The 26,774-nt window shown below is 43.6% G+C and overlaps 1 protein-coding gene across 1 annotated transcript; it reads left to right on the forward strand.

Moving 5' to 3' along the window:
• Positions 1-2,236: 2,236 nt before the first annotated feature.
• Positions 2,237-24,357, forward strand: LOC104275336 (A-kinase anchor protein 13-like; the record flags this gene model as incomplete). Its single annotated transcript, XM_009871262.1, is given in 4 exon segments — positions 2,237-2,384; positions 12,280-12,576; positions 24,183-24,233; positions 24,236-24,357. Coding segments are annotated over 4 exon segments (618 nt in total), but the record flags the coding sequence as incomplete, so codon positions are not given.
• Between the last annotated feature and the right edge of the window lie 2,417 nt (positions 24,358-26,774).

The following is a 26,774-nucleotide window of genomic DNA, read 5'->3' on the forward strand; positions in this document are numbered from 1 at the left end:
GCGTGGATTTGTTTCCCTTTCACAGGAATTGCACTGGCTGTACCTGATTCTGTGATTTCCACGTTAAATCAAGGACAAATCTTCTTTAACTAATACCCCTTTAAACAATCAGACCAGTTGATGAGAGTCCTGAAATGTCACCTGCATTTGAAGTCTATTTAAGTACTTTGTATGGTCACGCCTTAAGGGAGAAACGGTTTTAACATGGACGGATATAAAAAACCAAAGTACAAAGGTTTTGTGGGTTGAAACTTCAGCTTTTTTTTTTTTTAACATCCCCTCAAAACTGGATCCATTCGCTTGAAATGGAATATTTCATTTTCCACTCGGAATGTGAACTGGTCGTGCTTGAATTTAAAGCTTGGTTTATTTCTCTTTGCACCTGTTTTTATTTTAACAGTGGCTATATGCAATATATACTTTTGCTACATGGTTCCTTTCTGTCCTGCTGGACGTCTGGTCGGATATTATCATGTGAGACCTTCCTAAAATATGCATTTGTACCTCTGCAACCTCTGGGTATGCAAACTAGGCTTACTGCTCCTCTTTTTTTTTTTCTTTTTTTTTTTCTTTTCTGTGTGTTATAAGGCTGACCCATATATTTGTTTTTAAGACTGAGGGCTGGTGCTGCACTGCAAAACCTTATTTCTATGAAAACAAGATGCAATTTTGCCCCTGGCGAGAGCTGCCAGACAGGCCAGGTCAGAGGAGAACTGGACGTGAACTTGGAGGAGGAAGCTGTGGTGAGGTGGAAAAGGAGCTGAGATGAGAGAGAACAGGAGGAGCTGAGAGATGGAGCACGGGAAGCGATGCTCACACGTGGCACGGCTCGATGGGAGGGCTTGGAATTTTCTCTTCTGCAGTGGTTATATTTGACAAAGAGAAGGGACAAACGGCGTGATCTTAAGGAGAAGGTTTGGAGTGAAACGACATGCATGTTCTGTTGGATATGCAAATTAGAATTACACAATCTGCAAAACATAATAACAATAGGAGAATGCTTTCCAGATTTTGCAGCTTTAACCATAAGCTCAATGGGCTTGTGGCAGAGAGCTGGCTAGTGCAACTGCGGTGTAAAACTGGGGCATCCAACTGGTTTTGATCTTGATAGAAGGGGGGCAGAAGGTCATGTCACAGTCTGTTGTTCTCAGTGTCTCGGAGTTTATATAATTCTTCAGGTAGATAAATGATATATGGCGAGATTGAGTGAAAATGCCTCGCTTAGTCCTGTAGAAACTGGAAGCCATCCTCTTTCCTTGCTTTCTGTTCCCCATGGGAAACTGGTGTTGGTGAATACCGCTCCTGGGTTTGTCCGTGCAGGTGGATGGATTTCAGTGTATTTACTGAATCCTGTGCTGGGTTAACTATGATAACCATGAGGGTCCTTTATGAACGTAATTTTTGCTGATAGCCAAGATGAGCAAAGTGATTGAATATACTGAGCTACTGAAACCAAGCCTCCTTAAAAAAAAAAAGCAGGAACCAACAGATCACAGCAGATTTCTTTCCGGGGCTTGAAGAACTGCTGGCTTTGATAATGTACAGTTTTTCACCAAAGCATGAGCTTAAAGATGAGTGAGAAGTGCTACAACTGTCAGTACAGCTGCAGTTACTGGGGTTTTTTTGTAAGGAAAGTGGGGAAAAAACCTCAGTGGATATGAAACTTTTGTATCTTTGAGTGTTTATTGTGGATTGCAGGTGAAAAATACGCTCAGTGATTAAGTTGATTACACTGAGCTCTCAATATGGGGGAGATGTGAATGGTCAGGCAATAATTAGGGAATTTGTTCAAATTTACAAAGACAGGCAACTTTAGGCCTCTAAATTCTGTTTTAGCTGTGCGTATGTTGGGCATATGTACACCTGTCTAGCTATTACCTATGTATGTGTATCTATGTGTGAGTGTATAAAAAAACCCCTATGTGGTGATGTGCTGTTGGTCAGACTTGGTGTGATTTTACCATATTAAGTTGCTATTTTGAATATACCCTTGAGATTTCTACATATCCCTTCCCAGAGCTCCACTCCACATATTTTCTAGCTGTTCAGCTGGCCATGATGCTAAGAGGCACGCTAAGGATAACTTGCCTATCTGAAAATTAGGATGGGTTCTGAGTCGTGTGAAAGGAGTAAGTGAACAGGGAGCAGGAGCCTTGTAGGTAGAGAATATTTATTTTATACGATGCAGTTCTTGCAAATGTAAACCTAACTTTTTTTTCATTGTCCTTTTTCCTAGGGCGACTCTGTTATTACAGTGCAGCTGACTGAGGAAGATAAAGTTGAAGATGATGTAGTTTTTTACTTGGTCTTCACTGGATCAACTGTCCAACACTGCACAAGCACGAGAAAGATTAATCCTGGGAGTCTGGAGACAATTTCTCCTGGTAAACATCTGCCTTTCTTTACGTATCATTTTATCAGTCTATGAAATTTAGTTAAGTCAAGTGGACTTAAATGTAATGCTGTTTCATTGGTTTTCTTTTTTCTTATTTGTAGAGACTAGAATGCGTTTGGATGACTGCTTTTGCCTTCTAAAAATCTCTCGCTTTTGCTAGAGTTGTATGACTGAGATGGCAATTATTTAATGTGTAGCTGTGGGATTCTATTGTAGAAGATCCACAGTTACATTTACACATAGTAAAAAGCTTTTAAATGCAAGCAAGGTGATGGATGACACGTTTGCCAGGTTAGAGATGCTCTGGTCTGAATGGTGTACAGCCTGGTAAGTCCTTGCTGTGCTTAGGATCTGCTTTACTCAGCCAGGTTCATTGCTGTAGCTCTGGTGAAATACAACCCTTTTCCCCTAAATCCTGCCTTGCTGACTGGAGCCAGCGCAGAGTTTCTGAAACTCTTGCAGTGGCAGGCAGTGTGTGGTGCTTAGTGCCATCCCTCCAGCACAGCCGGTTCACACAGGGTGGGTTTTCACATGGAAACCCACCACTCTCTTTTAAGTCTTCATGCCATTAACAAAACAAATCGATGCAGCATTTTCCTTTGGTGACTTCAGGACCGTGGGAATGAGCGTGTTCCAGACTGCGGTCCTTACCATTAACCTTTCATTCTGACTTGTTGCTATGCAGCACGCTGATACTAGTGTGAGAAAAACGCTTGACATTTTCACTGGACACAGTACAGCTTAAGCGATGGAGTTTATTTCTGCGTTTGCCTTTTTATTTATCTCCTATGTATTGTTTTATGAGAGGTGCACACGAAGTAAAATTTGGGCTAAGGAGTTTTTCCTCGTGGGAGTGAGTGGCTGAAAGTTGGCCACTGTATTTTGTTTTTTCATTTGCTCCTCTTTTTGTACTGTTTGGGTTGTTCAGCTGGCTTGGGAAAAGAAGTCTTTTTACAGCTGCTGCTGACTGGAGCCCCGTGCGATCAATTAGATTAGTGCCTGTTTTCTCCTGGCGGAGGGAGAAGAGGGGGTGACTCCTTCCCTGCTTTTGTGTGGCGGGTGCAGGGCTCTGCCAGCCCCGCTCACAATGACCTCACCTCCCCCTTGGGACCGTGGCTGCTTCGCCAAGAAAGGAACTGAAAAGCTCCAGTATTCCCCTTCAGCCCCTGCGGGAAGCGACACGCTGGGATTTCCGGACAGGAGTGATGCTTTCTGATCACCCCAATGTCCTCGAAGCAGCGGTGGATGGGACTGGGGCGGTGACTGCCTGGTGGTACAAGGGGTGACGTTCTGGGCTCTGCCTGTCCTGCCGGTCCCCACGTCACGGTCCGTGGGGAACGCTCCCTGGGGCTTGTTTTGGCACTGGTATTGGGGAGTCTGACTCCGTTCGCGATTCAAAAGGAAAGGAGAGAGGTGCTGTCAATTTTTCTTTGTTTTTTTTTTGGTGACCCACTAGAGTGGTGATCGAGTGGTGATCTTATGGTGTGGGATGATAGATAGGGATGAGTGCTGTTCCAAAATACAGCTTGTATCAAACAAAGTTTTAATGGGCTTGTGCTGTCCAGGGCCACGGTTCAAGGGAAGCAGTGACATCTCAGATGTAAGCCAGCCATTTGGGTATCACCCTCTTCTGTGCTCGTACCTTATTTCGGAGAAACCACCTGAGACAAAAAAAAACATGTTACTGGTGAAGCAGGTGCTGAGGAGAAACAAAATGGGGAAAAAAAAAAATAAATTGTACCCTCTGCTGACACTGATGTGTTTGTCCAGTATTGCTTCGGCACTGACTACTCTGATTTCAACAAGAGCATGACTTATTTCCACCCGGCTCTTCCTCATCCTCCTCCTCCTTCCTGAACCCAACAGCGAATCCATAATCTTGTGTTTATGCTGTATATTCAGTCAGTTGCCTTGGAGATGGTGACTCAGAGCGTTATTTGACCTCGCTGCAGGATTAGCCATGAACAAGAGACACTGTGTGGGAGACCAGCCCTTGTTCAAACATCCAGGCCAGGGCACTTCACAAGTGCTCTGCAAAGAAACTCTTGCAAACGTTTTTTAGCCAATATCTCATCCTTTACTTCTAGCTTTGAGCATCTTTTATTTATCCCTGCGATGCTAGAAGTGCTGCACGTCCCTGGGAGCACAGCAGCTCCTCGGGGAGGGCTCAGGTGGATGGAAGAAGGGCTGATTGACTGGAGTACGCTGAGCCTTTCTGCCTGCCTGCCTTGAACCTCTTCTGCTTCTCTTCTGGGCTTGGAGGCTCTTCTCTCGTCCTCATCCCAACTCCTCAGAGTTTCATAAGGTCCCCAGGAGCCTTCAGATGAAATCCACGAGAGGCTGGGGTGAAAGGGTTAACCATGATTCTGTTAAAGCTAATGTGAAAACAAAGCTAGATTTTATATTTTCCTGACTTCATCAGAAGTTTTGGTGTTGTGGGGAGGTGTAAAAAAAAAGAAAGAGAAATGATTTGATTACATTTGCTGCCAAAATTAAGTAGAATGTTTTAGCAAAGCTTTCAAAGGAAATCACAGTAAAAAAAAAAATCTCAATGACACAAAGTGGATTTAGATGAGAAATTAAAGAAAATGGAATGGAAAAGCTGTCAGAATGCCTTCTAAATTCACATTGTGTGTGAAAATTCTCTATATCCTGAAAGACTTTACCTAAAAAAAGCTTACAACTGCAGAGTCAAGTGACTGCTGCATTTTATATGATTACTGGAGCAATCTGCCTCTTTCTTATGCTGTCTTGCTCATCAAACACTGAATATTTATAGCTGATAGTACTCTTTAAATGTAAGCTTTTATTTCTGCACATAATAAAAGAAAGGACTTCTGATTGTGGATTTACGAGAGCAACTTTTTTTTACCTGGAGATGTGGCTAAATGTAGATTTAGCAGTCACTCAAATGATAAAATACTATATTTCTGCACTTGCTCTGGAAGGTGGGATGGGGTGCTTTTCCTGCCTCGCTGTTCACTGTGTTTAAATCAAGGAAAATAATTTCCCCTTGTAAGAAACAGATTCTCATCTGAGCTGGTCTGTCGTAACTTGAGGTATCAAATTAAACGACTGAGGTACAAGAATTAGGCGGCGGATGATGCTTTGTGTGCTTCCAATAACTCTTTGCTGGTTTGGTTATCGTTAGCTGCAAGAGCTTGGCTGCTGGAGTTTGGATATTAATAAAATACCAAAGGTAAGGGAGGGATGCAGAGATGATAAACTGCTATGGCTAAACTGTTGTTGCTGCTGAAATTTTACTGTCAGGGATGAATGTGTCCACTTACATCATGGGCGCTTGTCCTACTTACTGTCGGTCATAAAGGGAGATTTTTAGCAAGCGCTTCTTGTAGTGACTGAGACTGTCAAAATCTTTAACATATTTTTTTCCCCCCCATCTCTGCTGAGTGGGGAGGGCAACTGAGGCACTGAATGGCCGAGCAGGGGGCACGTGGTGGTGTAGAAAATCTGTGTTAAAGCAAGGAAGTGAAAGTTCATTGCAAGTCAGCAGCCTCATTGCCTGCCTCTGCGGCTAGAGCAGCTTTTTCCTCACTGGAAAATAACTTATAATAAAAAGCCTTAAATCATGATCCGGCCAACAAACCAGCAATAGCAATTACCTCATCCCTGTCCACAGGAGTCAAAAGCCCTAACCACAGCTTGTCATGGGCAGTGGAGGCATCTCAGCACTGGGAAGCTCTTGGGCAGATTTGGGAGAACTTTCTTGCGGGAGACAGCTCATAAAGCAAGCTGATGTGCTGGGAGCTCGACTGTGTGTGCGGAGCATCTGGTGTGACTTTGGGTGCTGCCACGATAACGACTGTATTACTAGGAACAAAATTGGCTTTGGGTTTCAAGACCGGTACGCAGCGTGTGGGAGATGCAGAATGGCTCAGTGGAGGAAATTTGAAGTGAAATTACAAACAGGGAGAGGCAGTCCAGTACTCTAAATCCAGAGCTGCTGCATCTCCTAATCGAGTAAGTGGAGGGTAAGAAATACCCCGTCTCAAACAATAAGGTAATTTGGTCAAACATAATTACGTTGTGTGTGCTGTTAAAACATGTTGTGCCACTCTGAGCCCTTGAACTGTTAACACCTACATCACTGCCCTCTTGTTGGTCGATGTCAAAAGGTGCAGGGTTCTAGTGTGGGTTTCAGAGGGGAAGAAGAGCAAAACTAGAGACAGAAAAAGGGCCCAAGAGCCTGTCTGGCTGCTGGTAGGTGGTTGCCAGCAGTTTCCACAGGGCTAAAACACTCCCCTTTACTCCAAATGTGTTGACTCACTGTGAGTTTTCTCTCTGTGCTTGAACTAAGGTGGAGAAGCAGGTTCAGTGCTTTTGCTCTTAGTTCCATAATTCTCAGGGCTTCTTACTTTCTTCCTTCTAGTTAAAAGGATAGACTAAAATTAATTTCAGTTAGCTTGAAAATAGATTTATTTTTTTTTAAACTGTGAAATCCTTTACATATGTTCATGCTTTATTCTCTTCTACCACAGACTGTTTTCCCCTCAGAAACAAATTTTCATAGAAAAAGCTCTATTTCATGAATTACAGTCTTTGTACTGGTAGACCAAAAGGGTAAACAAGTTGCATAATAAATGACCACTTGGCAATACCAGTTGTGGATTTGAAAATACTCTTAATTATGAAACAAAAAGACCCCTAAAATAGAATGAAACAGTGTAGCCAAGAAGACTTTTTGCAACCCATCCTCTTTGGGTGTACTTAATTGCTCTAGGCAGTGTAATTAAAAGGAAATGATGCCAGTTCTAGATGACATCAGTCACAGGAAAAAGTGATTGAATCTATATTGAAATGTTGTGGAGCCTTCTATATATTTCTGGGGCAGTATAAAGAGCCTTTAAACAAATCTGACCATGCTGTCCCTATTAATAGTTAAGAGTTTAAAAGGAAAGCCAAAGGCTCCTGCCTGTTGCTGGTGCTCTGCCTATGCATTTCATAAGATTTCCTGTGTTGCAAGAGCGAATACAATAAGTGTGCAATTCACACAGACACGCTTCAGATACGGGCTCTGATTTTCAGAATCAGAATTCAGGATTTCCGAAGAAGCAGCCTTTTTTTTTTTTTTTGGTCTGGACAATTCCTTGGCTTCCCTGTCTGTGAGCCACTGGGCAAATCCAAGATACTGCATGAGATTCACCACCTGTGTTGTCTGCCTTCCCTGTCCTGCTTAAATCTCTTTATAAGACCTCTTTCAACCCACCTCAGAGGATGCAGTTAACGCTGGAGTCCTTAGTCACCTACCAGGCAAACCCAAACAAGTGCTTCCAGCAGGGCTTTAAATAGCCGCCCGGGCTGGAGGCCCATTGTTTGATAGCTCAAATGTGAATTCTGAAAATAGGAGGTTTGGACAGGATTTCCACTCTTAGAGGAGTAGGAAATGAAATCATGTTTTAGTAAAGCTCTGGTTTAGGGGTGTTTTATCTTTGTGTGCGCCTTGTTTAGTGAGAAAAAAGTTGGAGGAGTGTTGCTGCTGCCCTTTTAACCACAGCCCAGATCAAAGCCACAGGTACCAATTAGACCGACAGGTCTAAGGCCGTACGTTAATTTGTCTGCTAATGACTTACAGCTCAGAAATCTCCACCTTTTCTCCTGCTCGTTATTTTGCATTGTTACTGTGTAGAGGGGAGAGCGCTGATGCGGCTCATCTCTTCAAGGATAAGCACAGAGAGACCACAGTCTCGTGTTCTCTTTTTTGCTCTTCTGACTTTCCCAAAGCAAGCTTCGTCAAGTGGTCCAGTAAGGTATTCTTTCATTCAAGAGGTATTGTCTCATTTAAAATAATTTTTAAAGCGTTTAAGATGAGGAATTCACTTTATCAGAACAGAAGGAGTCACTGTGCCCATCTCTGCATAGACTGAAATAGTTTTATAATTTCTATATTTTTCCTGGAGTATGGTGGCATCTCTCAAAACCACTCCAAGTAGTGAATTATTTCCAAGCTCAGTTTAAAGTAACTGAGGAGTACAAGGAGAAATGGGGTAAAATGCAGTGGGTTGTTTGGCCTTTTTCACAGTTAAGCAAACGTATGAATGACCTAATTTTGGACCATGGCCAAAAAAAAAAAGAAAAAAAGAAAGAGGCATGAAGAAGACAAGCTTGGCCATACACAGGAAGTTATTCTGTTTGGCCTGACATGGTCAGCAAGGCAGAAATACATGTTTGTCAGAAGAGTTAAAATTCAAACTGGGATACTGCTAGATGACACCAGTGTGACAACGTTCTGTGTTTCATCCTTTGCTTTTGTTTGCTATTTTGGCCGAAAGGCCTGACTTCTGCAGAAGACTGAAGATGGTCAGGAGGGTTGCTGAGTGGCTTTGCAAACCTGATTATATTGTAAAGCACAAAGATTTCTCTTCCCTTCTGTGAGTGCTCTCATCTGTGTGATTTATTCAGTTTTATTGTGTTTGCAGCCTATCAAAATTCAAGTCCTGATAAATAGGCTATAAATACACTCATCACTCTTCCTGACACACCCAGGTGGTTTTTTTTTTCACCTTCTTAGTGAGTCAGATGTTTTTCTGTTCCATTTCAGGGGTAGGTGTGCGAGGGAGTTGCAGCAGTTGAACGCCCTGATACTTACAAAGTGCGTGATTTGGTGCGTAACCCGTGTTAGGAGAAAGCCCTGCTGCCTGCCAGCCAGAGCAGCGAAGAGAGGAACAGTGTCTGTTCTGCTGCTGCCCGGAGCTCTTTGTGATCTTGGACAAGTTACTTAACCTCGTAAAAACAGATTTGGACTTGTTTTACAGATGATAACCACTTATCTCCTGAGAGTGCCAGAAAGCTTAGCTCACTTTTGCTAATGCTCTGGGAAAAGGGCTATTGAAGTTCAGATATTAGCCTAGGCAAAGGAAGCAACAGTCTTTGATGTGGAGAGAAGCGTTGCCCCGTTGATGGTTCCTTCAGAAGGTTCGTGTGCTGGGGACATGTTTGCTTACATCGTTCCTGTAGCAGTTTCAAAGCAGGGGGGCAGAGACCTCTTGAGCAATCTTTGTAGTATTGGCCATGCTTGTTACTTACTGGCTTCTCTTTTGTTTGAACTGTTTGCCAAAAGTCAGAACCTGTCCCAGATTCTTACCGCCTCCCGGAGTCTGACATCTTCTTAGATGAGGAGAACATCAAAGCATTGCCAGCGATTGCCCTTTCGAAGAACATTCCCCAGGGTTTAGCACGATGCTTGTTTGATCCTGTTAGATGCAAATGGATCGGCAGCTCCATCACCTCCCTTTCAAGGCAGCGTTGGATATCTGGGGGAGTTTCAAGAGAACCATCACTGGCTGCAGATCAGGACGTGGCCTTTTTGTCATCTCTTGCATTGCATTGAGCAATCGTGCAGCTTTGTGTAATTTTGGAGCTGATGTTTAACACATGCTCCATCCAAGGGAGCTTTGTGTACATCCATGATGTACAAGCTTGAGGAGACCAGGAGCAGGTCTCGCAGGGAGGTTGTGGATGCTTCATCCCTGAAAGTGTTCAAGGCCAGCCTGGATGAGGTTTTGAGCCTCACTGGTCTAGTGAGAGGTGTCCCTGGCCATGACAGGGGAGGTGCCAAGAACCGGATGGTCTTTAAGGTTTTTTTCAGCTCAAACTATTCTGATTCTATGACCACGTGTCCTGACTGAGGTTTCTGTAGTTGTTACCATGACAAAGGAGTTTTTGCTGTCTCGCAGAAGAGTTGTTTGGCTTCATGAAAAGAAAGTGACTGTCCCGAAGTGTTTCTCTGTAGCTGCTCGTGGCTCCTGTTTGTCTTCCGCTTCAATCCTGAAAGTCTGCTGGCTTTCTGGCAGAGTAGCTGTATTCTAGGTTATTTTGCAGATGGGATTCTTATGGGAATAGACAGAAAATACTTCTTTAAAAAAAAATAGGATTTTTTTGTGCTATTAAGGAATCTTTTATTTTTTAATATTTTTTTTTAAAATCTCTGCATTCTAGCAAACTTCCACTGCTTGGCATTAGGGAGAGCCAAGTTTGCAGCACTTGAGTCAGCTCCCATAGGATAGCATGGCCTGATTTACAGCTTGCATATAGCTTGCTGTTTCTGCGGAGGCTATAAACAAAAATAAGGGGTGTACGGTTCTGAACTGCATTAAAAGCAAATTCCTTGAAGTTCTGTCATCCCCCCTTTCAACATCTGAGGCTTCCACTGTGAGGCTGAGTGGAGTTTGTGAATGAGCTCAATCGGGACTGCAGAGTTCCCTGCCCATCCTATTGGTGCAACATTTCCAAGAATGGTAGAAGTAGGTCTTTCTACCCTTACTCTTTTTTATAACTTCAAATACTAGTAAGTATTTTCCTTCAGCTTAGATATCATCTTTGTGCTAATAGACGACTGGTGCTGGGAGTAAAATCGTTTTCTCGTCTTTCAGCTTTAGAACCTCCTGGTTGCATTGAACAGTTGCAGAAACATCCGTGTGTGTTTTCCTCCCCTTCTGCGTTTGGCTTTGATACCTCTCCAGCTGCACTTTTCTCTCCTTAGGAAGCCGCGCAGCCTTGTCTCTGACAATTTTGGTGCTACCCGCAGTGTCCTAATAGCAGTTTTGACCTTTCAATTAACTTCAGGATCGCCTCTTTCAGCAGACAAAATCTGTATACATGCCAGAAGCCTCAGAACAGATTTGAAGGGTTGGCTAAAAGACCATGAAGATTAGAGACATATTTTTCCTTTTGTCAGGCAAATCAACAGCAAAGGGCCCCGACACAAGGAGGAAACTTTCCCACTGACCACAAATAGGGCTTAAATTGAATTTTCAAGCCTTTAAAAATAAATCGTCATTTTGTATTTAATTAAGCAGGGTTTCATGAATGTAATAGTATGCTGAGGTCATGGGCAAAAAGAAGCTTTTCCAGTAATTAGTGCAGGGTCCATGCTGTTCTGGCAAAAACAGCCATGACGTCAGTCGGAGACTGGGACAAGAAACTGTGCCGCACGGTGAACTTGAAACACAAACCTCATTATTGAAAGAACATATCTGACAATTAAAAGTGCTGATCTCGCTGGACACAGAATATATTTTGCCTTTTAAAGTGTCAAAAAAGGTGTCGTGGGCTTTGTTTAATTATTTATTTATTTCAAGTTTCCAAGTCAATGAAATTGCCGCGAGGCCGGGGCGCCCTTGCCCCCTATCTCCCTTGCCCTAAATAAATAAATAAACTTAAAAGTTTTCAAACTTCCAACTTTTTTGCTTTGTAAATACAGAAAGTGGCCATTTCCATGTTTTTATTTAGCAGAAGCAGCTTAGTTGTGTTGTGTGAGCCCAAATGCCAAAGGGCAGGTGCAGCAGTGAGGTCTGAGCACCCGCGCAGGGCGTGCCTGGGCAGGTGGTGCGCTCACAGCAAGTGCTGCTTTTTAGAGCTTTGGTTTAGGTGAAATTGCAGTGTTTTGTGTACAAGCCAAGTGTTGTGACAGCACTTGGAGCACACAGTTTTGCAGCACTTGGGTTCTGTTTTCTGGTGAGTTACTGGAGTCCTGTGGAGCTGGGAAAGAAAAGCTTGACCATATAATCTGGCTGTTTGGACTGTGATTTCCATGGGTACGTTAGCAAGATCTTCACTTGAATTACTTGATGCTCTTGAGTTTACTTATTAAACTGGTCAGATGAGAGTGGCTTATATTTCTTGGTTTATATTGTACCAAACAGAGAAGAATTACCTATCTTTTTATTTTAAAGTCTATAAAAAGTGCTTATCCCTGATATATATAAATTCCCAAGATGGTCTTTAATTTAGAGCTGTGTTTCTCCCTAACTTATTTTTACCATATTTACTGTAGAGACTCTTAAGTGTCAAAGCAGTTGTTCAGTTGTGTTTCTTCAGCACATTTGATTGTTCGCTTTACCATTTCCCTTGGTTTTATTTTGCAGGCCATGACTGCTGCGAGACAGTGAAGGTGGCACTTTGTGCCTCTAGAGAAGGTCGTCCTGTTCTGGTTGTGGCAGAAGAGAGTTTCCAGTTTGTCCAAGATGAAGCCTACGATGCCGCCCAGTTTCTGGCCACCTGCGCTGGCAACCAGCAGGCACTGAATTTCACGCGGTTCTTGGACCGGTCGAGGCCGCCTGCTGCGGATGTGGACTTTTTGGATGAGAAGGTGGCTTTGGCGTTTCGACACCTGAAACTGCCGGCAGAATGGAACGTGCTGGGAGCGGACCAGTCCCTGACCGGTGAGGACTTCTAGGGCACGTGTGAGACTCGGGGGTTGGGAGAGAGGTGTAAAAAGCATGGGAGAAGGGATTCCCTGCTTTGGGAACTTCAGCCTTTCCAAAGCTGAGTTGCCCTCTGTGCTCTGAGATGTCATGTGCACCAGTGTGCCTCTCCTTATATCTATAAGCTGTTGTAAATGGTCAGTATTTTAACATATACCCAGAAGGGTGGGGTTTTTGGGTGTATACAATGGTATGTCTTACCAGCATCACGCTTCTGAGATTTCCTGAAAGCAACCTATGTGTAGGAAGTCTGATGCTCCTAGAAATATTATCCTTGTGGCACGAATTTGGTGCTTTTGGTAAATATTGCTCTTATAGCACAGGTGCCAAGTGATTGTAAAATGTAAAAGAAATCTTATTTTTCTTGGAGAAGTTGGGGCTCTTCCCCTGAGGATTTGTATCATGTCCTGGGTTGCATACCGACTGGGTGAATACGGGAGTTGCCCAAAATAAGCCTGGACAACTTTGCAAATGAAAGAAGGTGCAAGTGGGAGAGCCAGACCCTTAACCACAGCAGCAAAGGCTTCTAAATAAACCCCAAAGTCTCTGGTGGTGGCTGAAGCAGAAGTCCTGAGGTGTTTGGGATGCTGTGGCATGTCCAGGTCTTTTGAGTTCTGAATTTTTTGTGTCATGGAGGAGTTTGAGAAGGCATTTGAGGGACTGGGCGGCTAGTTCCGGTGTTTACAAATCCTTGCTGTAAATTTTCTGGGTATTTTGGCAAATAGTTTCACTTCAGGAATGTAGCTCTGAGGCATCTGTTACCTTTTATAAGATGCAGTGGCGTGAAGACTTGAGTAGGAATGGGATGTGGCTTGCTCGGCACAACAGGGTTTCTGCAGGAGATTTTCCTGTTTTATTTTTCACCAACTTGCTGACTGCGTTTGTAAACGTGCGTATGCAGACAGGCAACTGAAGCACTGTTAGCAGACATTGAAAGATTTGATCATATTTAATGGTTTCTGGATAGATTTGATCATATTTAATGGTTTCTGGATGGAAGTTCAGATGCTGTCTTGTGTTTACGAGGAGAAAAACGCTCGGTATTGTTTTCATGTGGAAGACACTGATGTTTCTGCATTTAAATAGTTGTGATAACACAGACACTTCTGGTTTAAGTGATTAAAAATATAGTTAAAGTGATCTTAACAAAAACTGAAGCTCTGAATTGTTGCTGATTTTGCAGGAGGGCAGAGATCCGTTTTTCTTTTTAACTTTCACTGTTCTTCGGGCAGTCAGCGCGTAGGGAAATCGAGCCGTAAGATTTGCATTGATTTGCTCAGCGTGTGCTTGTGTGCCTGGCAGCTGTGGTTGTGTGGGGCTCTGAGGGCTCGTGGTCCTGCAGAGCATCCGTCGCATCGGCAGTGAGGAGGAGGAGCTCTGCAGGGCTGGGCTCTGTACCGCTGAGCGTTTTGGGGTCTTGTGGGGAGGTTTTTGTAGACGGGCGGGTAAGTAAGTATAACGGCACTAAATGCAACTTTCACCTGAGAGTATTAGTGCTATAAAGTATGTTCCCTTGCCGTGAGTCCTTTCATAAGTAACTAAAAAAGGCAGTTTATTGAGTCTTGGTCTGTCTTTCATCATCTAATCAACTTTTTTGCTAGGGGCAGATTTATCTGGTAATTTTTTCTAGTGAGATAATTATACATAGCGAATTTGGGGAAATTTTTGTGATTGTGACAGGAAAGATCTGCATGTGTAAGCATGCTTTTGGTCACAAAGCTCTGCTTTGCTAGAGTGAGATGGAAGAGATGCCCCTGATTTATGATGGAACACTAGATTAGAAAAAAACCCTGTGGTAAACCGTAGCACCCCTGTGCTGGTGCTTGTGGGTTAATTTGTGTGTGGGAGAGAGGAAAGTACAGCGAAGATTGAAGCTGTGGGAGCATTTGAATAATATCGTGTGCCCTGGCCAGTGCCCCTCCGTGGGACACGCTGTCCTGCGCTGCGTCACTACCTATGAACAGCTATTCCAATTCATATTTCACATTTTGCTAAATGTCAGCACCAGATACTTCAAATAACCTTCCCGAAGGAGAAAATACTATAGAAATGAGAACAAAAGAAAATGTCAGATCCCTTCTTGAAAGATTTTTTAGTGCTGCCTCTAAGCTGGCATGTCTCTATGGGCTCTTGTGGGTTGGAAACAAAACGCTGCTGTTTAGCAAAACCTCTGAAGGCAGGAGCGAACCGGGAGCCTGAGCCAGCTCCCCGAGTGCTGCAGCTTCATGGGGAACTGCTCCTCTGAGATGGCTGTTGCTGTCAAACACATTTCACAGTTGATTTTTCTAAGGACCGGAGTAGGAGTCTTACTTCTACAAAAACAGTTGGGAACTAATAGCCTTTCTGCAGGCAGAAGCTGGGTAGAAGATCTGCCGTCAAGCACAACGTTTTCTGAGGGTGGGTGGCTCTCTGTGACTTTTGCCTTGCGCCCAACCCTGACCGGTCTTTGAGCAGAGGGCAGGGAGTTCATTGCAATCTCCCACTGCAGAGGGTGGGGAAACAACACCCGGCTCCGTCTGCTGGGGCTGTTGAACTGATCTCTCGTGTCAGGAGGTTTGGGCTGGAGCCCCTCTGCTACGAGGACAGGCTGTGGGAGCTGGGATTGTTCAGTCTGGGAAAGAGAAGACTTTGGGAGGACCTAATAGCTGCCTTCCAGTACCTGAAGGGAACCTACAGGAAGGCTGGGGAGGGACTTTTTACAAGAGTGTCCAGCGATAGGACAAGGGGAAATGGGTTTAAGTTGAAGGAGAATAGATTTAGATTAGATCTTAGGAAGAAATTCTTCAGTACGAGGGTGGCAAGACTTTGGAATAAATTGCCCAGAGATGTTGTGGCTGCCCCCTCCCTGGAGGTGTTCAAGGCCAGGTTGGACGGAGCCTTGAGTAGCCTGATCTAGTTGAGAGGCGTCCCTGCCCATGACAGGGAGGTTGGACTAGGTGATCTCTAAGGTCCCTTCCAGCCTAGGCCATTCTGTGGTTCTATGATTCTATGAAAGTGTGAGGTTAAGGTCCGCACACTGAGGAGGAGGAGGCACGTAACACCCCGTGTGCTCCTGGGTAACTGCGGGCTGGTGGGCACAGCGTTAAAATGATCTTCAGAGGTTCACATTCACCCCTTGTTTCTCTTTATGTTGTTGCATGATTCTATGATACCCCCCTCTTTTCTAACACATTAATAGGTTTATCTTTTTAGTATGGAGCAGTGGGGGATTACTGTGAGAATTGTCTGTTTGCGTGTGTTTTGGTTATCAGAGCAAGATCTTCGTTCTTTTAAGAGTTTGCCCTTGCTCAGGATTAAAGGTACGGTACAGTCATAGAACCAAATTGTTGAAAGCATGTCCTTTCAGTTGCAGGTTAGAAATACCTCCAGGATTATTTAAAACTGCTGGAGGACATTTGCAGACATTCCAGTGCCGTTTGTTAATATATTTATCTGTATGTAACCTATGTAAGTTAGCTGTTACAATTTGATGGAGAATTTTGTTCAGCTTCAGTAATCCTGGTAATCTCTTTCACAGGTGGTCTTTACATTTGTTCTTTTGTTATCTCTTTGGACACTGTTTTCATTAAAACAAATTAGGAATAAAATGTACATTTCTTCCTGTATTGTCATCAGGGCATTTTCAAAACCGCATTATGTTCATTTGCAGCATTATTTACTTCTTTTTTTTTTAAATTGGCCTGGAACAGCAAAAGGTTTTATTTGCTTAGAAAGAAACTGTCCAAAGATTAAATGCGTTGATTAATCTAATTTCCAGAGGAATATTATTTTGAGGATTTGGTTAACTTGCTCAGAACCAAATATTTATTAATTTATATAATTCTTGTGCAGTATGAAAGACTGAAATTGTTTGCGATCACAAGTTCTTAGCTCTTTTTCAGTGGATTTTGGGTGAAGAAGTGGATTCCTTTGTACCTCAGCAAGCTTTGAATGAACGCTTTGTGCCAAATTTAACGCCAGACTATGTTTTTGTAGGATTGGGGCTTTGATGAGGAGCTTCTTGTTCCGCAGCGAGCGGTGTGGAGTGTGCTACCCAGGCCAGACCACTGGGGTGGAGGACAGTAGCTGGACATTATTAGGAATGATGATGAATCCCTGATGGGAGAAGTGAATTCAGAAAACAGAATTCTCTCTCTTAAATGATTTATCAGTGGTCTCATCTTACGGTTTTTCCTGCTTTCTTTTCTGTGGAAAGGTGATACACTTGCCCAAATTTCTTATTTCTAATTCTTTGCCCTTCTGGCTTGATCCTGATTTGACTTTAATAAAGTATGAAGGAAACGATTTATCTGTGGAGTATTTTCTCCCTTAATGTAGACATAAACGTAAAAGCTACTCTCTCAAGCTTTTCCTCATGTCAGCTACTCTCAAAAGGTATGCTTAGGTCTCGGAGTATTTTGATCTACATTCTGTTCCTGTAGATAAGTAGCACAGTCAGCCAACACCCATGGAACTGACTGGAAAGCAGAGAAGGGACCTGTGGTGCTTTGGTCCCTTTTCCAGTAGTGATGACTGTGTTTTTTGCTGTGTAGTTTATTCTTAGGATGTTGTGCATCTGACTTACACGTTACCTTCCTGCTCTCCATCTCTTATTTTTCTCTTTCTCCCTTAACCCACCAGTTGTGCAGGACACTTGAGGTGCAGCCTCCTAAAGACCAAAGGGGGCTTTTCATCCTTAGCTTAAAGAACCCCAGGAAGACTTGCTCTAAGTATCTGTTTACTCACAGAAAAAAAATATTTTTCAGAAGTCCTGGCTAATGGTACTTGGGGAGAATGAAATATCTTCCAGATCCCACTTGGTGCCATGTTAGCAAAACTGGAGATGGGAGCTTCTAAGTGTCCTGACTTTAGGGGTCCTCTGGGCTCCAAGCTCACTTGCCGAGGCAGGCAGAGGATACTCAGCGACTTGGTTAGATGAACTGGATAGTGAAGGAAAGCCCGGCACGTGCCGAGGCCGAAGGAGCCAAGGGTAAGTCTTGTGAAGAGAGGCTGAGGGAGCTGGGGCTGTTCAGCCTGGAGAAGAGGAGGCTGAGGGGAGACCTTATCACTCTCTACAGCTACCTGAAAGGCTACTGCAGTGAGACGAGTGTTGGCCTCTTCTCCCTAGGGAATAGCAATAGGACAAGAGGGAGTGGGTTCACGTTGTGCCAGGGGAAGTTTAGGTTGGATATTAGGAAAAACTTTTTCACTGAAAGGGCAGTGAAGCACTGGAATGGGTTGCTGAGGGAGGTGGTGGAGTCACCATCCCTGGGCGTGTTTAACAAATGGTTGGATGTGGCACTTCAGGAGATGCTTTAGTGTTAGGGTGGTGTAGGGCTGGAGGTTGGATGATCTTAATGTCCTTTCCAACCTCGATGTTTCTACGATTCTATGAGTCGGAGGAAGCGGTACCAGGCACGGTGCTGCAGTCCTGCTCCGGCTGAGCAGGGTGTCCTTGTGTGTTGGGGCCAGGGCTCGGGTGCGTGTCGGGGAGGGATTTGGGTTGCAGGTCAGGAGCGTGTCTGAACCCCCCTGGGCGAGCGTGTCCTGACCTTCTACCTGCACAGCTGCAGCCTTTGTCACTTCTGTGCCGGGGCGGCCGTGTGCCGAGGGCAGCGCTCTTTTCCTGGCCGTACGCTGTCCCTCTGCAGGAGGCGATTCTTCAGCCTTGCTCTTAATTAGCTGTTTGTCTGTGCGAACGCAAATGGTGTCCACAATTTCAGAATATCCGTCATTATGGGTTACTCCTGTTACCATGGTGTTCCAAGCACGGTGTTACTTTCAGGTGCCATATAATCATGTCCATCTTCATTATTACAAAGTGCACTGTAACTTTCTAAGGAACATAGTTGTTACTGCTGTCAAAAGGAGGGTTATTTGCTGTTCTCAGTGGTGTTTAAAGGTGGCTGTTTAAATGGAACAGATTGTTAGGCTTTGTATCTAGAAGTCAAGATGTATTCTGAGGACGCTCACAATGTAGATATAGGATTGTGATTTTCTGTTTTAAATGGCTGAAGGGAAAATAAGCTAACTAGAAAACCAGAACAGAGCATCTGGAGGTATGAGTAATAATTACGGCTTGTTTGTTTTGCAGTGGGGGGAAAAAAGGCAGAAAAAATATTAGGGAGGATCCGAGGCTCAGGTATGAGAAGCTTAGAGAGCTTAATCCTTGAGTTAACTATCAGTACTGAACAGATCACTTTCAAAATTCCTTTTAAATAATATGCTGACAAAACCTTTGAGGAAACAGAGTCTTTTCATTTTACTCATTAGAAGTAAGCAGCGAAACCCAGGCCTGTGATTACAAATTCAGCGTTGTGATCTTTCCAAGATGATTATTCCAGGAGCTGGTTGACGTTGGTTGGCAGAGGGTTGGGGTGATCGACCACGATAGGGAGCCAGGGAGCCATTCCAGAGAGCTTAAGGAGAAGCAGTCCCTTTGATGAGCTTTGAGATAGTCAGCCATGATTATGGGCAGATAACCAGGAGACCCTCTCATTAGATAAAACACTTAACAGCTCCTTAACTTGGGGAACAGTTCCTGACATCCTGAGTATGTACAGCTTCCCAGAAATGCTGCGGAATAAACATCTGCGTGCAGTAAGTACTGCTTGAGAAGTGAAACCCTCTGAGCTCGGCAGGCAGGAGGTGGGTAGAGAGGAAAATGTATTGCTGTGGTTTGAAATTATTTGAATGGATTTGGGTGATGAGTTTAATAACTTCATGTACAAAACTGGCATGATCTCAGTGTATGGCGCAATGGGTGTCGCCGCGATTTGAGGTCATTAATTTGGGTATTTTTACAGAAAGGGAGGATGGCTGAAGAGAGAATGTAAACAATAAAAGCACCTTATTTTTAAAGAAAACAACAAAAAACCTGAAAAAACTTGAAAAAGCCATCAGAAATAGAAAGAAATGTGACTGTTAGCAACTAGCGTTTTTTTTCCATGGGAGGATGTTAAAGATATGTAGCTGATGATGTTTTTCAGATAAAAGGCTTTAATCTGTTCATCTGCTGCCCTCTTCTTGTAGTTTCTCGTTGAACCCTTGCAGTGTAATAGTTGAAGGGATTCTTTTCATTGGGTTTCACGTCCTTTCCAGTCTGCTGCTCACCTTCTTCTCTGCCCTCTGATAAAGGATTGCATGGCATAGATGAACATGGTCTTCTCTGTGTCAACAGTGCAGAGTGGTCTGTTCAGCAATACTCCTTGAATAAGGTGTAGAAAATCTTTTCCTTACCTAAATTTAATACTGTGTGCAGTGGAAAATGGGATGCAGGAAAGAATTCTTGGTCAGCAGGTGTCCAAAATGTGCTGCTCAGGACTCAGATGTACCGTTCAGTCTGCGGCTGAGAAATCCTTGGCATGAGAAAGTTTCTGTTCCCTTTGATATTAGTGAGAATGGGAACGTGGAGATCTTTTGGTGTGCTTTGAAAAATCTGTTGTTTACAGAATTCAGAAAGAATTATCCACATGTCTTTTTATTAACTGAACTCGTAACTCCAAACACAGCGCCTTTGCCTTGACCTTTCTGCGGTACTGCTGTCTGCTGGAGCCTTCCTCTAGGAGCTCAGCCTTAAGCAATAGCTTCTTGCCACATTTTGCTCCCTGTGTTTCTTGAGGGTTGATGTGAGCACTGAGAACGTTTCCAGCACAAGCAAGGTGAAGGAAATTTTGAGGCTAGATCTTATGGTGGATTTCAAAATTGCCAAGTATATGAGAATTTGGGTGAGAACCCAGCAAAGGTCATCAGTCCATGGTTGTCTCTTCCTTGGTGTCTCAGGACGTGGAGGATAAACTGACCATTCTGTGATTCTGTGATACTCTATATGAGGAGCGACTTTTTAAAAGGAAACAGTATTTTTTTCCCCCTTGTTATTTAATCAGGAGTAAAATTAAAGTTTTTTACTTAGAGCACAGTTTGTGTGTTCTCAAGATTTGTCATGCCCAGACTTCTTTTTTCTTCCTTCAATGCTTATTTGTTTTGTGCTAATAGCACCTTAAACCTTAATCCTTTACTCTTAGCAAAGTACATTTGATAGTCTTCTGTGGAAATTTTGTCCTTAGCTACCCAGATAAACTGTCTGTTCGTATGTCACAGCTGCAAAAAAAATACAGAAAAATAATATATCTAAAGTCTTACAATTTGCCAGCTGGACTGGAGTGCCCTGCCATTATGGGACAATAATCATATGTTTCAACTCTTGCCTATTACTAGGAAACGAGAAAGGAACAAAACAACCTTGGCCTTTCCAGTATTGTGTGTCGTATATTTCCCCAGTTTCCTAATTACAAGAAGATTTTTGTTGATAGAGGACAGACATTTTAAGATGAGGAGCTCATGCTTGATATGGGATAGGAAAAGGAGCTCTGGCTATTGCATGTTGAAGCTTCTGTTATTCTTCCATGCCTGGGATGGGCATTCTGCACCGTGACAAGACCTCAGAATCATCAACTGAATTTTCAATATTTTCTGCTACAAGCTTTATCCCTTCTGTGGTAGGAAGGCTGGAGGGATCTGTCCATCTTCCTACCCTCTTCATCCAGCAACGCTCCCGTACTCGACACAGACGAGCTCTCATCTTATTCTGAGCGGCACCGCACACCAGCAGCTGTATTTTTCATTATGTATTAGTAGTTAATCCAGCCCACAGATGGCACACGCCTTTTAACTGTAGCCGTGCGAGTTTCGCACACTCCAAAACCTCCTAAAGCCGTTGCCTGGGGCCCCTGCAGTTGTTGTATGTACAGTACTTTGTCTCTTTGCTGCCATCATCTGTGCCCATCTGTTAGGATGGCCTCTTGCCAGTTTATATTTTAGGCAGATCTTTCCAAATAGGCCTGGATAGTGAATTTGTATGTTTAATATGCCTCGGATGGCAACACGCCATGTCCTCTTGTGCAGATCCTCTGTGCACGTCGTCGTTGCTCAGAGGCATTTGGGCAGGGCCACGCTCAATTCAGTCGCTTCTGTAGACACCTCCATCCAAACGCTGGAACTACTGTCTCCACTGATTTGATGGTAAAGAAGATTCTTTTAAAAGAATGGGGAAAAGGTGAGATTTGCAAAAGTTTGAAAACTCAAGCACATAACATCAGATGGGCACTTGGGACAACTGAGAGGGGACATTTCATTTATGGAAATACGAGCAGAGAGGGGCACCCAGTTGGGTCAGGGGCAGGATGAATGTGCCTGCATCTTGCAGAACTTGCAGTTGGTACGTGTGTTTATTAGTGAGCCATGAGTTGGTGAGTAGATGATGCTTCTGCCTAACTGTGAGACTCTCCAGTGAAGGAGGAAGAAGCATTTTGGTCCAGGGACCCATGCTTATACTTTTTTTTTTGATGCAAGGATGTCTATTTCAGGTAGGAAGATGATGTTTCCTTCCAGCCTAGCAGTCAGAGCAGGAGATCCTGTGCTAGAATAGATGGGGCCAGCCCAGTGCAACACATTCTTTATTTGGACAGCGGTCGTTTGCTCTGACAGACCTGCTTTTGTGCTTGCTCCATGCCGGCAGGAAGAGCTGTACCGCTTGAGTTACGCTAGCTGGCCCCACCAGTGTGTTAGCACAGGTCACGTAGGAATATGCTGCAAGTCCAGGTTCATTGAGTGCAACCTTGGCCATCTGCCTTCACTCTAAGTCCCACATATATCAACACACTGTCCTTATTGCAGCCTCATCAGCAGCCTTTCCTTTATGACTGTCTATATGATGTGTTACATTTTATTATTGTTTTAAGCCCAAGACTGTGACAGCCATGGATTAACTACCTTGTGTTGTTTAGTTCTAAAGCATTACACTCCACAGAGCACTTAGTACCAAAATCCTTGTCGTTACTCTCCCACAGGCTGAGAATTTGTCTCTGAGTGAGCTCAGCTACTCCCTTTCTCTCTGATCAGCTGGAACCTCCATTCAGACGTGCTCATGTATTCAGGACAGCATGGGTTTGCTTTACAGTAATCAAGAGGAGTTTAGGGGGAAGGGTTGGTTTTTAGCCCAGAGACCTAATTTGGAGTCACTCGGAAGAGGGATGATGCCAGAAAACTTTTGGTTTTGAATACAGATTAGTTCTTCAGGAGTTGATCCAAAAAGTTGGGAAAAATTGTCTGTCAGGCAGGAGAGAACTGCCCATTTTTGTTTTGTTTTTTACTGAAGGTCTTAAACGTCGTCCCTTAAAAAAGCAAGTGAGCAAAAAACCAACAGCACTTTGAAGGAGCGATTTCTCTTGGGGCATACATATTGAGGAAAAAAAACTTAATTAAATCCCAAAGACTAAATGTACTTGCATTTTTAAACCTGCTCTATAGGTTTGGCTGATGACCAAATTAATAACCCAATAAGTCATTGCTATTATATTAAATGTATTATACCAAGTGTGCTCATGGGCACAGTTTACTGAGACCCAGTTGGTGCTTTTTTTGTTGTTGTTGCTGCCAGTCAATACTGAAATCCTTTGTTAATTAAACGAACAAAATTTTATTTCTCACAGTTTTTTTAACCCAAATGCCTTTGCCCTTCATACAGAAGTTACAGGCTTTGATCTGCAAATACCGTATTTCAGCAGTGCATCTGGAGCTCATTTCTGTTTTTTCCAGAGCATCATTCTGGGGCTGCAGCTTTTAGAATAGGAGGATAGTTTTCTGGGATGAAAGCTTAGACTCAAGAGTGACTCTTACCAAATTAGAAGCTCACAGTTATTAAACCTAAAAAGCAGCAGCGGAGATTGCTACTTTTATAAATGCAGCTCCTCAGAATGATGGAGTTACTGTAGAAAGCTGAGAAAAACTGGTCTGAGGCATGATCAAACCAAGAAAGCAAAATCCTCACTTTTTTTTGTTTACATGAGAGGCTAAACTATTGTCTTTTGTACATTTGGGCTTCACATGTAATTGATTTATTTTTCGTGCCTTGGGACAAATCAGTGTGCCTTTAAATAAAAAAAAACCAAACTTGTCTGTTTTTGAAACCTAGTGAGAAGAAGGCTTGGACATCTAAAACATTAGAAAAAACTTTTTCACTGTGAGTGTGAGGACACTGGCACAGGCTGCCCAGAGAGGGTGTGGAGTCTCCTGCTCTGGAGAATTTCAAACCGACCTGGACGCATTCCTGTGTGGCTGCCCTGGGGGATCCTGCTCTGGCAGGGGTGTGGGACTAGATGATGTCTAGAGGTCCCTTCCAACCCTGGACATTCTGTGATTTTGTGTCTGATCTAGAAAAACCCGCCTGACCATGCCAGATTCTGTTCAGAAGCGTTGCTGCTTGGTGGTTGCCGTGGCTGTTTATGAAATTATGGTGGTTTTTTTTCACGTTGACTTCTGTGGTCAGCCTCACCTTGAGAGGTCCTGAGCACTTCCAGTCCTACTGTGGCATGTTCCTCACTTTTTAAAGTACTGGTCTCTCCTGGTCGTTGGCCGGCAGCGTGCTGCAGGTTCCTTGGCTTTCCAGGTGCTGCAGGTTCCTTGGCTTTTTTGGGCTGTCAGCTCTGTGCCAGCCGTTGTGCGTGATGTGACTGGGAGGTGGGGATATGGCATTCACCTGACCTGCTGCTGGCACATTCCCATTGCGTTTTCTTCTTTCTTCCCAGAGAACATCCCTCGGGAGACACTGATGCATTTTGCCGTGAGGCTGGGGGTGCTGCGGTGCTCCAGCAGCCCGGTGGAAGAGGAGCTCTCAGCATCCACAACAACGAGGGGGCAACGCCCGTGAGCTTGGCCTTGGAGAGGGGCTACCAGAAGCTGCACCAGCTTTTGACAGAGTAAGAATGAGTTGGTGGTTCCTCTGCTGGTTTTCCATTCCGTATCATGCTTGGCTTTGCTGTACATTATCACTGAATAATGTCTAAGAGTTATACTTTACCCTTAAAGGCAATTTTTGTATAAGTTTACTTTTACCTTTCTTGCTAGCAACAATGAGGGCAGATCCTTAGGGTTTAGGGGAGATACAATCGTGTTATGTTCTCCTTTTCTGTTGCCCAGTGTTTTGCTTCCAGCCGTCTCTTAAAGCCCGAAGTGAGACACTGTAATATCGACTGCTTAGGACAAACCTTATGCAAACATGAGTGAAAAACCTTTCCTTTGAACAAGCACAGCTGTCCAGAAGAGGGGACCTAGTGGGCTTTGTGGTGGTGGTTGACTGCTGTGTTCTTACTTTGTAGGTTTGGAGGTTTCTTGTTAGACAAAATAATGATAATTGTATTGAAATGAGGAGGCATCTTGTAGAGAATATAGGTGTCTCACCGGTACGGGTAAAAAGTTAGTAAGAATTAATGCTGGTGTTTAACAACAGAAACTGTTCTGAGTGGTTATGAGAAGCAGCCAGATCTTACAAACTCGTAGCAAGTAACTAGTGGCATGAGCTTTTAGTGCAGTGTTTTATCTTCAGAGGATGACAAGTTATTTTTGCATAGCAAATGTTTGGAGATCTAGTTTTAAAAGCTGATGCTAATAAAGACAAGGAGCTTAAGTAAGTCCCGAGGGGGCTGTTTGTAAAGGAGAAAAGATTTGGTTTGCATGTGTGTTATTCTGATGCCTGATTCTCTTAAGCTTTGTTATTAACTTTGTTTTTCTGGATTGAGTTTTCAGATACTTGGGGTTTATGTTGAGTGACCCAGTGTCATGTTTAGGAGTCTGCTGTGTCATCCACATTATCACGCAACTTTTCTCCATTACGAATTGTAAATTGTTCTGCTTTCTATAGTTGCTGAGTGGAGTGTTAGAGGGAAAAGAATAGGATCCATTTTGCTTTTCAGTTTCATCTTTAACAATTCAGCTAACCACATGCAAAGTGAGGGTGAAGGAGAAGGTGCAGGACAGGACAGGAGCTATACTCTTAACTTTTTCTTCTGCCACCCTTGACTGGCTTTAATACAGAGATGATGACAATGTTAGTTTTTTCTCCATTGAGTTCAGCAATCATACTGTGAAAACACACAACTCTCATTTTCTTGTATATTTGGAATGTACAAATTTGTCCTGTAACTGTAGCAAAGTTCTCCAAGGTGAGATTAACCATGTTAACAGACTTTAGGTACTGCGAAGAAACTTAAGTTGGTCAAGACTTGCTTGGAGTGCTTTTGGCAAATACTGCGATCTGAATGTGAGTAGAACCGGTAATTTAAAAAATAAAAAAAGGAAGTAAACAAAACTATTACAACAGTTATTCATGCATTTGGTGGAGTATCTCACAACCGGTTCCAATCCTGGAATGGCAGTTCTTGCTCAGGGGAAAGAAAAAAGGTTACTTGGAATATGTGCTGTTGCCCTGTTTCATTCCCTTTAACGGATGCTGCTGGTGTCATCCAAGGGATTTCTCTGATGACCTTTACAGTTCTGTTTGTCTTTGAAAATAAGATACTGGCAACATCAGTAACGTTACCATCAAGATCCCAGCTCTTGTTCTTCCTAGTATATCCTTAAACTGTTCATTGTGATTTCCCTCTTATCTGCTGGGTGGACATAAAATGTATAAACATCTGACGGCCACACCACGTACCCCACGACTCTCAAAACCCTGCTATCTCCGTGAAGCCATGCAAAGAGAAATGTGTGGATGCTGGAAGTCGTGGACCCCTTTCCCAACGGGTGGGAGAGTGGTGGAGGCTGGCTGGAGTGGTGGGAGCAGCACGTGGCCCAGGGACCACCACGGGCGGCTGCAAAACAGGCACATCCTGATTCCCCAGCAGGGATTTTTATTGCTCTTAGCGTTTTCTGCAGCAAAATGGGATCGAGGGTTGAAAATCCCTATTGAGAGGAGAAATATCGAGTCTCAAAATATAGAAAAGCAGGCAAATTCCGTGAAGAGAGTATGTGTCGTTTATGTGCTGTCAAAACACAATGGGCACTGTACAGCCTCTTCTCTCCGCTCTGCTTATGCGCCCGCTGTATAATCCGTGCACGCAAATTTGGCACGCAACTCATACCGCTCAGCAAAATACAGAGCAGCAACGCATGTTAGCAAGAGCCCACACAAAGGAGACATTATTTTTACAAGTAATTAAACTGCACTTCGCCAAATAAATGAATGCAGTGTGTTTTGTGATGCCTTATCCTTGGGGGGGTTTTATTGTTCACTTGCTTGCTAATTTGCAGGACCCTGCATTTTACAATGATTCTCCCAGTCGGCACTGGGAAGGGGTGAAATTTTGCTGTAATTAGAATAGAATCATTAAAAAGCGGAC

The sequence above is a fragment of the Apaloderma vittatum genome, unplaced genomic scaffold (assembly GCF_000703405.1).
Source record: "Apaloderma vittatum isolate BGI_N311 unplaced genomic scaffold, ASM70340v1 scaffold5826, whole genome shotgun sequence".
In the NCBI taxonomy this organism is placed as follows: domain Eukaryota; kingdom Metazoa; phylum Chordata; class Aves; order Trogoniformes; family Trogonidae; genus Apaloderma; species Apaloderma vittatum.